Source organism: Gnatocerus cornutus, chromosome 2 (assembly GCF_029298725.1).
Source record: "Gnatocerus cornutus isolate USDA-ARS CGAHR chromosome 2, icGnaCorn1.1, whole genome shotgun sequence".
Taxonomy (NCBI): Eukaryota; Metazoa; Arthropoda; class Insecta; order Coleoptera; family Tenebrionidae; genus Gnatocerus; species Gnatocerus cornutus.
Window position 1 is genome coordinate 12,778,683 of NC_142234.1, and position 14,565 is coordinate 12,793,247.

At 37.3% G+C, this 14,565-nt stretch overlaps 2 protein-coding genes across 3 annotated transcripts; one reads left to right on the plus strand and one right to left on the minus strand.

The window, feature by feature from the left end:
* The first annotated feature begins 1,030 nt into the window (after positions 1 to 1,030).
* Nelf-E (negative elongation factor E) lies at positions 1,031 to 2,220 on the plus strand. The gene is made up of 5 exons (XM_088031306.1): positions 1,031 to 1,188; positions 1,235 to 1,725; positions 1,779 to 1,833; positions 1,880 to 1,991; positions 2,044 to 2,220. The coding sequence occupies exons 1-5, from the start codon at positions 1,108 to 1,110 to the stop codon at positions 2,115 to 2,117; spliced, it is 813 nt and encodes a 270-aa protein (XP_087887432.1). The 5' UTR covers positions 1,031 to 1,107; the 3' UTR covers positions 2,118 to 2,220.
* On the minus strand, positions 2,128 to 12,975 carry LOC148179149 (uncharacterized). Of its 2 annotated transcripts, none has more exons than XM_088031303.1 (4): positions 12,762 to 12,975; positions 9,231 to 11,652; positions 4,800 to 6,606; positions 2,128 to 4,747 (listed from the first exon to the last, which is right to left on the minus strand). In XM_088031303.1, the coding sequence occupies exons 1-4, from the start codon at positions 12,790 to 12,792 to the stop codon at positions 2,315 to 2,317; spliced, it is 6,693 nt and encodes a 2,230-aa protein (XP_087887429.1). In that variant the 5' UTR covers positions 12,793 to 12,975; the 3' UTR covers positions 2,128 to 2,314. The 2 variants fall into 2 exon arrangements, with proteins under 2 accessions (XP_087887429.1, XP_087887431.1); XM_088031305.1 differs by having other exon boundaries at positions 9,231 to 11,668.
* Between the last annotated feature and the right edge of the window lie 1,590 nt (positions 12,976 to 14,565).

Sequence of the window (14,565 nt, forward strand, 5' to 3'; positions counted from 1 at the left end):
CTTTTATGTGATCATATCAGTTTGTCAGGAGTTGTAGGCAACAGTACTCTGCATGTACCATTTCAAATCTGACCCAGTTTTAGAACAAATAAATAAATTTACTGTACCTACGATTTTGTGGTTTTATTATTATTTTTTTTTTTATAGTCTTATCGCTTGTTAAGATAACCACCTTTTCTCATGATGACGGTATGGAACAAAGTAATGGTTAACAGTTATAAATTTTATTGATCATGAGATTCAGGCTACATAACAAATAAATATTTTCATATATCACTAAATATGATTTATAGGCACAGATAAAACAATATTCTATTTTAAATTGAAGAGCATCGTCTTGTATCATATTTTATTTCTAAAATAAAACATCGAGAGTGCTTTGGGCTCATCAATAAATTATTGACCGCTATTTAATTACATTATCTTAATGCTGATGGTTCAACTCAATGTTGGTTTTTACTGTTACAGTTAATAAATGACTGCTCATATCTAATAAAGTACTGAGATCTTTACGGTCAATATTTTATAACGGCCGATTGAAAGATTGGATACAGTTAAATTTTCTCGTTTAGGTTTTGATATAGTACTTCGATTAATCGCAATTTAAAATGCATGTTAAGATCAGATACCTTGCTCATTCATGAAAGCTTACTTTTTATTGAAAAAAACGTGTACCTAGCCGTAAATTTCAGATTAAAAATACGAACAAATTTAGAAATTGGACCAATTGCAAGAATTAACTACTTTCTTAAAAACAAAGATTTTATTATGTACAGTTATAAAAATAATTAAGTACCTCAAATGCAACGCAAATTGTTGTGCTACCTTGTCATTTCTTCTACGGTATAATTTTACTTCCGCTTCCTATGCAAAAACCCTTCCTTCCAGGATGTAACCATTTTTAACGAAATTTCCTTACATTTAGTTTGATTTTAAAAAACATGAATAATACATTTTAAATTGGATTTTTTTGCGCCTCTTTGCAAGACATGCGCGTTGCGCCACTTTACCTCCTTTTGATTGGCTACAGGTGTCGGTTGTCAAAACTCGACAAACGTCAATTTATTGACAGTAATCATATGTTTTAGAAAAACAATTATTTTCACAATGGTTTACATTCATTTTCCAGCAAATTTCACTGAAGAGGAGCTTATGCTCCAAGCAAAATACCAAAAACTCAAGAAAAAGGTCTGAGGTTAACTTAACTTTGATTCCAATTAACCTCTTTTTGTAGAAAAAAGCTCTACAAGCTTTGAAAGCCCCCAAGCCAGAACCTGAAAAACCCATAACTCCGAAACGACCGGCAGAAGCTCGCGATGCCAGAGAAGTCGCTAAAAAACTCATTAAATCAGGGGCAATACCAGCAATTTCTAAACAACAAAAGCAACCTGAGCAAGGCTTTAAACGTCCGCGCGGTTTGGAGAGAAAATTGATTTCTGATAAAATTGTTAGTGGATATCAACCGTTTTCGGCTGTACAGATGGACGATGGGCCTGATAATCCCGAGAATAAACCACCGCGAATTAAGAATTTGTATGACACGTTTGCTAATGCTCGCGACAGGGAAGAGCGGGGGCTTACGGAGAAACAGCGGGAAAAACCGGATAAGCCGCGACAGGGCAACACTATTTATGTCTCAGGGTATAAAATTACAGAGGAGTTTCTAAAGAAACACTTTTCCACTATTGGAAATATTGTGAATATTTCAATGGAAATTGAAAAGAAGTAATTTGTTTTTCTTTGGACAATTTCATGTAGTATACTATATTTTGTTGTAGTCGAGGATTTGTTACGTTTGATAAGGTCGAAGCTGCAGAACGAGCAATCGCTGAAGTAATGATTCTTAAAATTCAAATTATTTTTTCATGCAATTTTGTAGATGGATGGCAGCATGGTGTCAGGTATTCAGTTAAAGGTGACACTAGCAAGACGGCAGCCCCAAATTGAGCCAATAAATGATGCCTCATCATCAGCCGCTTGGGCAACATTAGGTTTCTTCTATGATAAAACTAAACTTCTAATTGCTCTAATTCTCTGTTTTAGCTTCAAGTCACTCACAGAAAGGAAATCACCGAGATAAGAGAAATCTCGTCTCGTACGAGGATATGTTTGATTAAGATTACAAGAGTAAGGTAATAATTTATTAAGAAACGACGTGTAACATTATGTAATGTTAACATCCAGTGTGAACAGAAGAATACGATTAAATTTTCAACTGGTCGGCTATAAATAATTTATTTACATAACGTCTAAATTAACATTAACAAAAACTTACATTAGTAGATTCACTTAAAAATCGATAAAAAAGAAGAAATTACATGTCTCGCGGCGGATTAAAGAATTCCCAGTGGTGATGATGAACAGTCTTTCCGTCACCAAATCCTAGTAAAATTAGTCCGGCGATTAAAACTAACAAAATAACAATCGTAACATGTAAATCTTGTTGCCCGTCTGCGTTCCTTAATACGTTATTTGTGATATAAGCTATCAGTCTTTTAATAGAGCTATTTGCAGCTGACCCACAGGCTTGTATCAGTTGACCAGTAAGTTGGGGAATTGTGGGTTCGGGAGATCTAAACCGGCGTCTAGTAGGTGGTGGTGCTGGGCTTTCATCGGAACTCGACCTTGATGGTGGTTTTTGATGCCGCCTTCGTCGTGGGGCCATGGGAATGTCACCTTCGTTGTCTACGTACTGTTGCGCCCTAAGGGCGTAAAAACTAGCAGGGGGCTGCGAGGGAATATAGTCCACTGGAGGCTGAGGTGGTCGAGGGGGCGGTTCATCATCTATTTCTGGTTCTTGGATCCGCTGTAGCTCTAATGGAACGTCCCGAGACTCTTCTCTTATATCCACGCTTATTTCTTCTGTTTGTGGCGGAAGATCGTCTTCGATGACTTCTTCAGGTTCTATCGTACTCTCTGTTACTTGTTCTTCAGTTTTTGGTTTGTCGGCGTGTCGTGGTGGCCTTAAAGGGACAGGTTCTGGTTCTTCTTCTTCTTCTTCTTCTTCTTCTTCTTCTTCTTCTTCGTCTTCAGGGACACTTAAAATTCGCTCAAGTTCTAGAGTCTTGATAGAAGAGTCTGTTCGCACGGGTGGTTCCGGGGGTTCTGCTCTTTCTTGAATTTCTTCAGTTTCAGAAACATTAAGTGAATCAATTCGAGTACTTTCTATGTCCACACTTTCGGGTTCTTCTATTAAAGCACCTACTGGAGGAGGTGAAGATTCTTGATATTCTTCAACTTTTCTGGGGGGTCTTTGAGGGGGAAGCATTTCAACCATTACTTGTTCAATCGGAGTTTTTTTTTGTCCTGCTTCTTCGCGTTTTTCTTCCGTAGAAGCTTCAGCAGCAGGTTTTGGAGCAATTGGTCCACTACTCTGTTGTTCTTGTGCAACAGATTGCAACCTTTCGAACAGCTGCTGAACAATTCCTGGCGGTAATTCTATTTCACCTACTTTCAAAGCTCCTGATTTCGAACTGATTTCGGTCGTTTGAATATTACCGCTGTCAATTTCAGAGACAATTATTCTGCTTGCTAACAGTTCATTCACACTTAACCGATCTACATCTAAGTCAGTAACTTGGAGTTTGTGCGCTTTCAACACTTCAACTTCAGTATTCGCGTCTGGTTGAACTAACACAGGGCGTTCAATAATCCGCTCAATCACCGAAGGTTGTGGGCTTACTGTCCGACCAGCTTGTGGCTCAGGAACCTTGAGTTTTAGGAATTCTTCAGGAACTTCTGAAGTTTCATCTTCGTAATCTTTAGATATTGGAATATTGCGTTGTTTAGGTTTCTCTATTCGACTAAAGTCGGAATCCGGTAGTATTCTAGCACCATCGAGAGGTTGCACGACCAAAGTACCATGCGTTATTGTCTCTTCTTCGTACGAATAACTGGTAGGAGTGATTAGACGTCTCTCGACGGTAACAGGTTCTGTTTGTTGCAACGATACAGGTTCTGTGGGTGTTATGACAACATCGGTTTCTTCATGTATTGGTCCTTCACACTCAAAATCGTCTGGAAGCGGCTCGGTTTGAGTCGACACTTCAGCTTCTTCTAAGTACTCAACTTTTTCATCAAAATCTTCTTGGGAAGCAGTGACTATATTTTCTTGTGAAGTTATTTCGTGAAGAGTTCGCGTTTTCCTAGGAGGACGTGGAGGTGCAGGCAAAGGACGGTCACGCATTTTCTGAATGACCTCCCCTGAGTGTAGATCACGGTTAGGTTCATCATCTATTTCAATATATTGAGTAATATCAATATTCTCTTTTTCTTCATCAGTCATATTTATCGGTTTTCTTCTTGGTGGTCTACATGGTCCCAAAGTACTGTAATTCCGGATGGGTCTTACCGGAACTTCATCATTCAACGAACGTGGCACGGTGAAAAACTTTTGATCCGAAGACGCCGATTGCAGCGATCGTTTACGACGAGGAGGTGTACGTGGAGGTGGAAGTGGAGGGTCACGCCGCTGGTTCTTGTCGATTACGGCATAACCCATCGCATCGCGAAAGTCTTGAACACAAAGTTCTTCCACACAGGGCTCTTCGAAAGTTTGGGAATCGGCGTAAGATCGTGTTCGGGAGCGCGATCTTGTTCTGACCGGACGAATGGGAACTTCTTCGACTTCTGTGATGAAGTCGTCATGGGATTTGGAGCTAGAGCGTGAAAGGGTCCTCGGTGGTTTCAGTGGAGGAACTTCTGGAGTAGGGATTATGTATTCGTGTTCTGATTTATAAATTTCAGTCTGCGAACAAAGTGGCAATTAAATCTTACCTTTGAAACAAGGAGGTACTTACTTCTTCGATCTGTCGATCGGGATCCACATCACCTAAAATGGAGTCGTGTTCGGAGTAATTCAGACTCCTTATACTTCTGTGTCTACGAGGAGGAGCTGAAGGTTTGAACTCTTTGGATTCGACTTTGAAATCTTCCTCCTTAAAAACCTCTTCTTCGCTGTCGTATTTGATCTCATGTTCATCGTAAGGATCAACTAAAGTTATTTCCGGCTGTTCTTTTCCTTGCATTTGTTCATTTTCGTACAGTTGATCAGCACTTTGTGTAACTCCAACGTTAATATTTGCAGATTCTACTGCAATTGTTTCTTGGTACGGAATTACATTATTTAAATCTTGTTGTTGTTTTTTGTTCCGTTTGCTTCGACGTCGTGGTCTAGAAGGAGGTATTTCGTTGTCGAGCTCTGAATCTTGATCAAACGAAATTTGCTCGTGCGAAACATGAGGAGTTTTCTTCCGTTTTGGCTTCTTCGCTGATTTGCGTTTAGACTGATTAGTCTCTGGAAGCGACTGATTAGACGCTCTAACATCATAGGAATAATCAGGAGGCGCTCTTTGCAAATCGGCTAAAGCGTTGGTGGGTGACTTGAAAGCTTCTCGTATTTCGGAGCTGAGATACATTCCAACTTCAATGTTATCTTGGGAAATACCCTTCTGGCGCAAGAAGAATTCATCGGAATCTATTTCTTCGAGGACTCCACGTCGGTGGATTCCTAAAGAGCTTTCCGAAGAATGGATATCTTTACTCGTGTTGGTATCAAAGCTTTCGTGTGGAGCCGGGCCTTCTTCAGGGGAATCTAAATCCGTCACTTGTCGGTTTCTGCCATTTTCTGACAGTTCTGATGTCGGATGGAAGCTTCCATGGTTCCATCGACTGTTAAAGCTGTGGCTGAAAGGCGACGCAGCGTGTATTTCTTGGTTTTCTTTTTCGTAAGCGTCATCAATATCGATATCTTGGTCGTATCGTATATGAGACGCTATTTGTCGTTCAGCCGAATCTTCCCTTTCTGCATCGTCGATTGAATCTTCTGCATGCAGAGGAATTCGTATGCTGTCACGACCACCCCATCTATCATCTTCTACTTTGTTTCGTTTTGTCCTAGGAACAGTCGCGAATTCTGGAACTTCCCGTTCACTTTTTGAACTGAAAGATCCCAAGTCGTCTTTTTGCTTCTTTTTGAACAATCTAGGGTAAGTTCTAAAATCGAAATAATTTTTCTTGGAACCGCCTGCATTCGATTCCGTCGATAATTGTCGTTGCTTCAGAGACCGTTTCAGTGGACTTTTGCGTGGCAAACTGAACGATGGTAAAGTTATTTTAGTAGTGTCTGGCATTTTCGGTAAATTAATTTTAGGTTTCTCAAATTTAAAGTTCGGTTTTTTAAATGTAGGTTTGGAAGGCAGTTTGATACTAGGCTTTTTCATTTCGTGTAGTTTTGTTTTGAACTTATCTGTTTGAGTTTTTATGGCTTGTTGTAGTTTGTTTGGACCTTCGGATTTTCGAGACTGAGATTCTGAAGTGTTAGTAGTTGTGACTGTGTGAACGGTACTTCGTGCTTTGGACGGCGTTTCAGCGGATTTTTTAAAGAATTTATCTTCGATTTCGGCTTGCATGTTATGAACTGTAAATGACTCTTCTGGGCTAGTTTCGATTTCAGCACCTAACATTCGACGTTCTAAAGACGTGGTGCTGCTAGCCTGACTTGTCGGTTTTTGCTGAAGTGTCCGATCTGCGCCGATTGTGTGGACCGTTGGCGGTGCAGGACTTATGTTGTCGGGTGGTGGGTTCACAGGCTCGTATTCGTGATCACTGTGGAAAAGAATGCTTTTTAGCAAAAAATAGTGAAATTTGGTCATGCAGTAGGGGATCAACCGTGCTAGGGACGATAAAATTCAATTAGTTTTATAGAAATTATTGAGTTCTGAATTACGGTTATTGAACACATAATTAGAGAAACCTTAAATGGGTGTGTTTATATCTTTCTCTAAGTTTAGGTCACTGCCCAACATGCATTTTTTCACAGATATTTGATACCTAAAGTTTGGGTCCATAAGTGCATAGTTTCAACAAAATCATGTAGGTATTAATAACTCGAACGAACAAATTTACCGAAAAAAAATTAAATTGAAAATTGAAAATGAATAATCATTTGTTTATCTTCATGAAGTGTTAAATCTCCGAAGGATGTAGTATCTTTATTGAAAAGAAAAAGGTCTCAATAAGTGTAGGCTACATACCACCATTTAAAAATATACCTTTGATGACGCGTATGACATGCATTTTCTAGTTTTACATAAACTATAATATGTGCATCTTTACCACTTTTTGTTAAAAAAAATAGCCTAATACACTAATAAGTTACAATAAGTTTAATAGTTTTTGTGAAATATTTTATGATTTTTATAACAATTCAACTGCTGACTTGCAGCATTGTAAATACGTAACATTTTTTCGTCCTCACGTTAGACAATACTGTTTCGTCATATCCATGAGATAATTGCCATTTTCATTACTTAATTAGTGTCGTTAAATCCCCTCGATCTGCCGAGAACATGAAAAAAAGATGTTCCTCAAAAATAGAATGTCAGCTTTGTGTCGTCGCTATTAATAGTCGTCAAGTCTGGGCTCTGTTGTCTCCCGCGCTCCTTCGAAATGGTACGTACCCAAATTTCGTGACCATGTTGCTAATTCGACTGCTGGGCCGTGTGCCCATCGGATTGACCCTGTCTGGTAGTAGCGAATCAGATTGGAAATACTGACAGGCGCACCTCACATCCAACGACATCACCGAGGAGCCCGTGGACGAATCCCTTGAGACATGTGTTTTCCTGGGAGCCCTTCGTCGCCCTTCAGACACCGACCTGAGCTGGCCTTCCTTCAGCGAGCCCGTCGACGTCCTGCGACGCTTCTTGTTACCGACGTAGGTCGGCATCGCCGGTTCGACCGGTTGCATTTCGGTTGTAATTAGGTGTTAACCGATTGATAATCACATTTTGGTCGGTTTCGAGCGACCCGCTCGGATATCTGCGGTCCACTGTTTAATTTTAGTGTGCAGCCTTTGGTTACGATGTCCACCGATTCGGTACCGACTATCGTCTTTACTATTTTTACGCTCGGCTAAAGCACTCCATATTTTCATGGTCTTTATGCTTGCTTTCGGTTTTATGTGGGTATGTGCGTATCTTTGGGCTTGGGGATGTGCCAAATGAGCAAAAACGACGCTGACTCCGGCGGTAAACCGAGTTTATTTTCGATTAATTATCGCGAATCAGAGAGAGTATTTCCGGGGTGAAGATGTTATACAGAAATGTTTAAAATTACGATTAAAGCGGGACTGGGAGGTATGTTAATGGATTTGAGCTAATTTCGTTGAGATGAGGCGCATTTTCTCATGATTTATTCAGAAAAGACTTGGCGCTCAGAAGAAAATAAATTTTGCATAAAATATACCGTATTGTTTTAAGCAGAGTGTATAATTAAAATTCACTGGAAAATATACTAGCAATGTAAAACCTTCTGCGAAAAATTGTTTACACTTTTTCTCGGGCAGTCTTTTCAAATTCATTATCAGATTATCAATTAGAATCGTCTTTTTATCCTTTAACATATCAAGACAAACAGAAAAAGAAAACGACAAGAATTCAGATTTGTAGTAAAAAAAATCTGTCATAATTACCTAAGCACCTGCTCTCTTTTAGTTTTTGTCTAAACGATAATGAAGAAAACCTTGTTAGTCATATTTCACTTTTATTACACATTATTTTTGTCTGTAATTGCGCTTGACTCATTGTTGTTTTTAAAACCGACGAAGATCTACTAAACACCCAAACCAGTTAAAGTTACAAAAAGAAAACTAGGCACTATTTACATTAAAAAAAATATAAAGTATAACGTAAAAATAAACAACAAAAATAACCCAAGCCTAAATCGTTATTTTTAGAAAAAAAGGTTCATTAAAACTTTTCTACATTTTATGTCTGTTGTAATTTTTCAACAATAGGTAATCATTATTAAAAATGTATTGTAGATATTAACCTGCTCGGCACTATAACCTATCGTACTTTATTTTCATTAAGCAGTTGACCTCTTTCATTTTAATTGTAGTTTACGTGGCATTTTAATGAATTTAACCCATTTTAGTTTATTAAGTTATAAAGTTGTTTTTAACTGCGAGATTGTCCGGTGTTTGGCCCATTTTATCAAAATTTAGAATTTTCTGGGATCTAAAGATCTACTTGTTCAGATGAAATAAATAAATAACTCATTCATTTCCGGCTATTTATACTCTAGTTGCTGTCTAGTGTGTTATCTGCAAGACTGCAGGTTCTTTATTGTTAGTATCATACGATTTTTTTTCGGCAATGAATATAAAATATTTTATTGCACGTGATCGATCAAAATAATCAAACTGATTTTGAGGTAATGTATCTTACCTTAATTTTGACCATCGGTTATAATCCTCTTCGAGGGAGGTGGTTTTTATTATTTTTTGTTCGTCTAAATAACTCTTCTCTTCATCAACTGACATGGACTGGCTGTTCCCCATTACAGCTAATTTGCTTTTGTGCTCGTCGTCATCTTTATTCTTTTCAGCCGCTTTGTCATCTGAAGGCGCCTGTACATCTTCGTAATCTCCGTCTTTCGAATCGTCTCTTGACCGTCTCTTGAACGAAACTTTTTTCTTCAAAAGAGGAGATCCATCCGTTTTTAAACTCGACTTTAAATCTTGTGTCAGTTCGACAACTTCTTTCGCTTTAATGTTCTGCTCTTGTTTTGCCATCGCTGATTCAGTCAGCTTCAAACCATCTTCTTCGTCCACTACCATTTTCTCAACTTTTTCGTCCTTGACTTCTGTTTTTGTTTCGTCTTTATCTTCTGGCTTTTTATCACCTTGCTTCTGTTTCTTAGTTTTGCCTTTTGTCTTTTTAGGTATTTCTTCAGATTCTGGTTTCTTGGGCTCTTCTGGTTTTGCTGGATTTTCATCACGTTTGGATTTTTCCGTTTCTTCTGATTTTGGTTGAGAAGTATCTGAGCCTTCTTCTTCCGCTACTGGAAGTAGTTTTTTCTGAGATTTTGGTGACGCTGAGTCTACAGCGTCTTTAGCAATTTGCTTCATTTCGTCAACGCGGGATGCAAAGAATTGTTGGTTGTCAGACGAGGGAGTTTCCGGGACAGTTGGATGATCTAAGAATTCATCGTCTGAAGGTGGTGTCAAAAAAATAAATTGTACACCTTCGGCTTTTGGGCTTTCAGGACTATCTACTGAACCTTCTGGTTCTGCAGGACTTGTTTCTGGTTCCGGGAGTTTTGCTTCTTCTTTTTTAGCTTCAAATTCCAGATGTGAGAACTCATCTGTTTCTCCCTCCGGAGGTTTCAAAGGGATATGGATATACTTAGGTTCATTTTTTGAGGACCCACGCTTTTGTGCTTCCGTTTTAATCTCTTTTGGTGCAGCTTCCTCATCTTTTTTAGGTTCGATCTTTTTTGAATCTGTTTTAGAAAAAGAAAATTTCGGTAATTTAAACATTTCCTTAGCTTCTTTTAGCTTCTTCATAATCCCTAATTTAGATAAACTTATCCTGCTGTAACTACTATCTGCTGATAATTTCCTTTTTCTTTCCGGTTCTGCAGATTTGGCTCGCTCTTTTCGACTTTCTTGTCTGGTAGGTGTTTGTCTAGCAGAAGATGGTCGACTCGTTTCTCCATCTCCGGGCATTATTATAATCATACTTCTAGTTTCACTCTTTTCATCATCGTCTTGTTCAATAATCAAATAATCATTACCTCCTTGAAGCCCATTTTTAGTCGCATGGTCAAGGTCGATGGTCTCAGATTTGAGAATTTCAAAAGCGACAATGTCGTTAGGGTCTCCACTAAACCGTCTTTGATCATCAAACGCTTCCGAAATTTGAATTGTAGGAGCTTCTAAAATTTCCGAAATTTGAATCTCGGGAGCTTCAATTGCTGGAACTTCAGGAACAGGAAGTGGTGGTTCTGGTTCCGTCTTAGGTTCTTCAGGTTTTTTCTCCCCGAATTCTAGATACGAGAATTCATCCGTTTCACCTTCAGGAGGTTTTAACGGAATTCGAATATATTCCGGTACTGCGTTCGGATCAAGTTGAAACTGTGATGTGGGCCGTTTTTCTTTTTCCGGCTTCTTTTCTGATCCTTTTTTGTTTTTTGAATCCGATTTTAGTGGATTTGATAACACAGATAGATTTGGTAAACTAGGCAAATTTAATTTAGGAACTTTGATTTTATCTTTCGCGTCTTTTAGTTTTTTAAGTATTGCTAATTTTGATAAACTTTTTCTACTGTAACTGCTGTCAATTGATAATTTCCTTTTACGTTTTGGTTCTTCTGATTTCGCACGTTCTTGATGTCCGTTCTCCACTTCAACTTTTTTCGCTTCGGATGTTTCCGCTGGTTCTAGCGTCGGTTCCTCTTTGTCTAAATACTGACTGATATTGTCCGAACTTTCTGCAGATTCTATATTTACGGTTTCTGCATCACCTATATCTTCTATCGTTACGGAAGTCCCTGGTGCTTCTTTGGAATGGTTTTCTGAATCACTTGGTACTTCCGTAATTACGATATACCCTGAAGGTTCCGGAGTTAAGCTTTGTCGTTCTTCAGCTCCGTTGCTAACTTCTTTAATTTCGAGTTTGTCGGTGTCTTTTGGAGTCGACAGTTTTTTGATTTTCTTCTTTGTTTCCATTGTGAAAGATTTTGGATCAATTTTGTCGTTATATGGTTCTTTGTATAAATAGGTCCAGGGGTAACCACCTTTTAGCCGCGCTCTTCGGATGTCTTCCCACTTATATGTCTTTATTGGTACCCGTGGAACTCTCTTTCCTAGAATCGGAAAAGTCTTTTGAAAATAACATTGTTAAGGTTACTGAACAGTTAGTTTGTGTCAATTGTTGTGTATTTTAGGTTCATTTTAATTTAACGGATTTACTTAAAACTGATATTTTGTGTTTGTACGAACCTAAATCGTAATAACAGGTGTGTGGAGCAGATGGTGAAGCCACAAAAGTTTATAGGTGATATATTTAGTCTGGAAGATTTTGCTATTAAAAGCATTAATAATGATGATGAAACTTTATCACTTGGGTACAGTTTCTTTTCACTGTCCATTGAAATTTAAATAGACAAACCAAAGGTCAGCTTTTCTTTGAGCGAAAATAGTATGCTTACCGGTTATAGTACATCTATTAATAACAGGTTGTAAAATTATATAATTGGCGAAAGATTAATGTAAAACGTCTGAGTCGTCAATTGAAAATTTAATTCACAAAAAATTGTAATTGTAATTGAAATTCAATTATTATCAGAATCAAAAGTGTGTTAAGATAAATTCGAGCGTCTAACCTTTGGAGGTTTTTATATATTAGCTCCGCCAAAATTTTGTTTTAAGTTGAAGTTTCCGTTCTAATAAATTTTCCAGGATGTGGGACACTATATTTTAAGCTTTTCGAAACGTCGAGTTATTAATGGGATTTTTTTCAGACATTCCCGAGTGATTGTGTTTCTAGTAAAACACACTTTATGCAGATATTTTTAAGTTTTTGATTGAATCAGACCTATAAAACAATAGTGTTGCAACCTAAGTAGAATAGCTCTGCGGCTATTTTCGACAATCTTAAAACTTTTGCCACAGTTTCATGCGAAGGCCATGCAGTGTCTTATGTTGGAGCTAGTTATTTATATAATTCACTTTTTCTCTTGAGATTTTGTGCAATATAAACAATTAGCACGTGTGAAAGATGTGTGTAAATGGTAAAAATAAGTATTGGAAATAAGAGATGAATTTGCTCGTTGTTGATGTGGTGCATAGTGCCAAAAATCTGTTGGCGCGCCAAAATAAGCTGTGCTGAGTGTATACATGAAATCACAATTTTAGCCAGCTTTAGTAACAAGAAATGTCATATGCCGCCAAAACTGACATTTATTTAACTTACTGTGGCGCTTCTCTTTCTTATGTCGTTCCATTACTCCATGCAGCACCGCATTGATGATAAAAGTTTTCCATCTTTCGAAAGTGGGTACGCTTCACTACTGCGGTTTTTAATCAAAAGCTGCTCTTTTCCTACAATTTCGAACGTTATGCACACGCGTGAAACGGTTCTGAAATGCTCTTCAGTCTTGGTCTGGCCTGCAACTGAGACAGGTTCGAACGAGGACTATTTCTGGAGGGTCTATTTTTGAAAACTGACGTGCTTTTGCAAATTACGCTCTCTTGAAATTCTCTTTGGATCAACTGATTGTTCGCGACATGTTGTTGGTGTTAGCAGTTGTAAATAAATAACATGCTTACGTCTTTCGTAGACACTAACTTAGATACAATTTCTTTTATCTATTATTTTGAGGTTGCGTAACTGCTTTTTAAGGAAGATTGAAGATGGTTTATTACGCTCATGTGCGCAAGCAAAAATCAATATAAATGTGTGCACATATTCCAGGTTCGATTGTATAAACAAATAATTTTGAGTTCAAATAGCATGAATGTATGTTTAATTTGTTCTGGTAAATACGAAATTGAATACCAGACATACATTTAAAAATACGAATATGGTTTTTAGGAGTCATGTGAAAATACTTAATTTGGTTGTCGATTTGGTCATGACATAAACGTTTTTGGGTTTTCTTTAACTATTTAAGAGCTAGAAAGCTTTATTTAAAAGCAATCATCAAAATGGTAACATTTCCTAACACCCTGTGTAAAAATTTAAACATTTTAACACTCAAAAACGCCATAAAACACAAAATAAAAATTCTAATTGTTGAAATCTACAAAAGTCGACACTTTAAAATTTAAGACTTGAAATTCTACAAATCTAAAAGATTTGCAGTTTTTTTCATAGGGGCTTATCATCACATTTTTCAGCATTATGTACGAATATAAGTATGAATCTCAGTATGGACATAAAAAATTCAGAATTTGAGAAACAGAGAATTCAGAAATTGTAAACGCTTTTAGTTTCTTTTTTGCACCGCTCTGTATATTTAGTGTTTCACAAGATTCTTGTTTAACATGTTGCTAATAAGTATCTAGCAAATTCCTTAATTTACTACTGTCAAATTGAAGACCTTTTAACATTATTTAAAACCCAAACTGTTCTTACAATCACTAATCAATATTATAATATTGTTAAATTCTGGGAACTTTATACATACAGGATGTCTCAGAACTCACGCCCCAGAGAGAAAGGTCTTATGAGGGCAACAAATTTTGAACCAAAATTTCGAAACTAAAATTTTTTAGCTCAAAAAACGGTAGCCAATTCCGAAGCTAAACAAAATTTGAAAATCGGTAACCATGGACACATACTATCATCCATAGATTATAGGTAAACTGAAGAAGTGGGAACTAATTTTATATGTGATGAGTTTTTCTCAAATATTTTGGCAAAAACTGACTTTACAGAACTTCTATAGTTCATTGGAAAGTTTATTCAATTACTCTCCAATGATGTTCAATGTATTACAAATATTCATGATTTTGCAAGTTCTTAAGATAAAAAAAAACAAAATATCTTTGAGTCTTAACCTGATAATGCAAACAGGTTTTGAATTCAGAACCAGAAATGACTTCTCAAGTAGGTACTTTTTTTTCAAAATGTGTAAAAAAATGTTGTTACTAAAGAGCTGACCTCGTTTCATTACCTAAAAGAAAAAGGTAAATCATTTTCCTAGGTACGTTTTTGTAATTTTATGTAATCCGAATTCACTCAATGTTTTCAGTCGATTCTTGTTGCTTGTTGG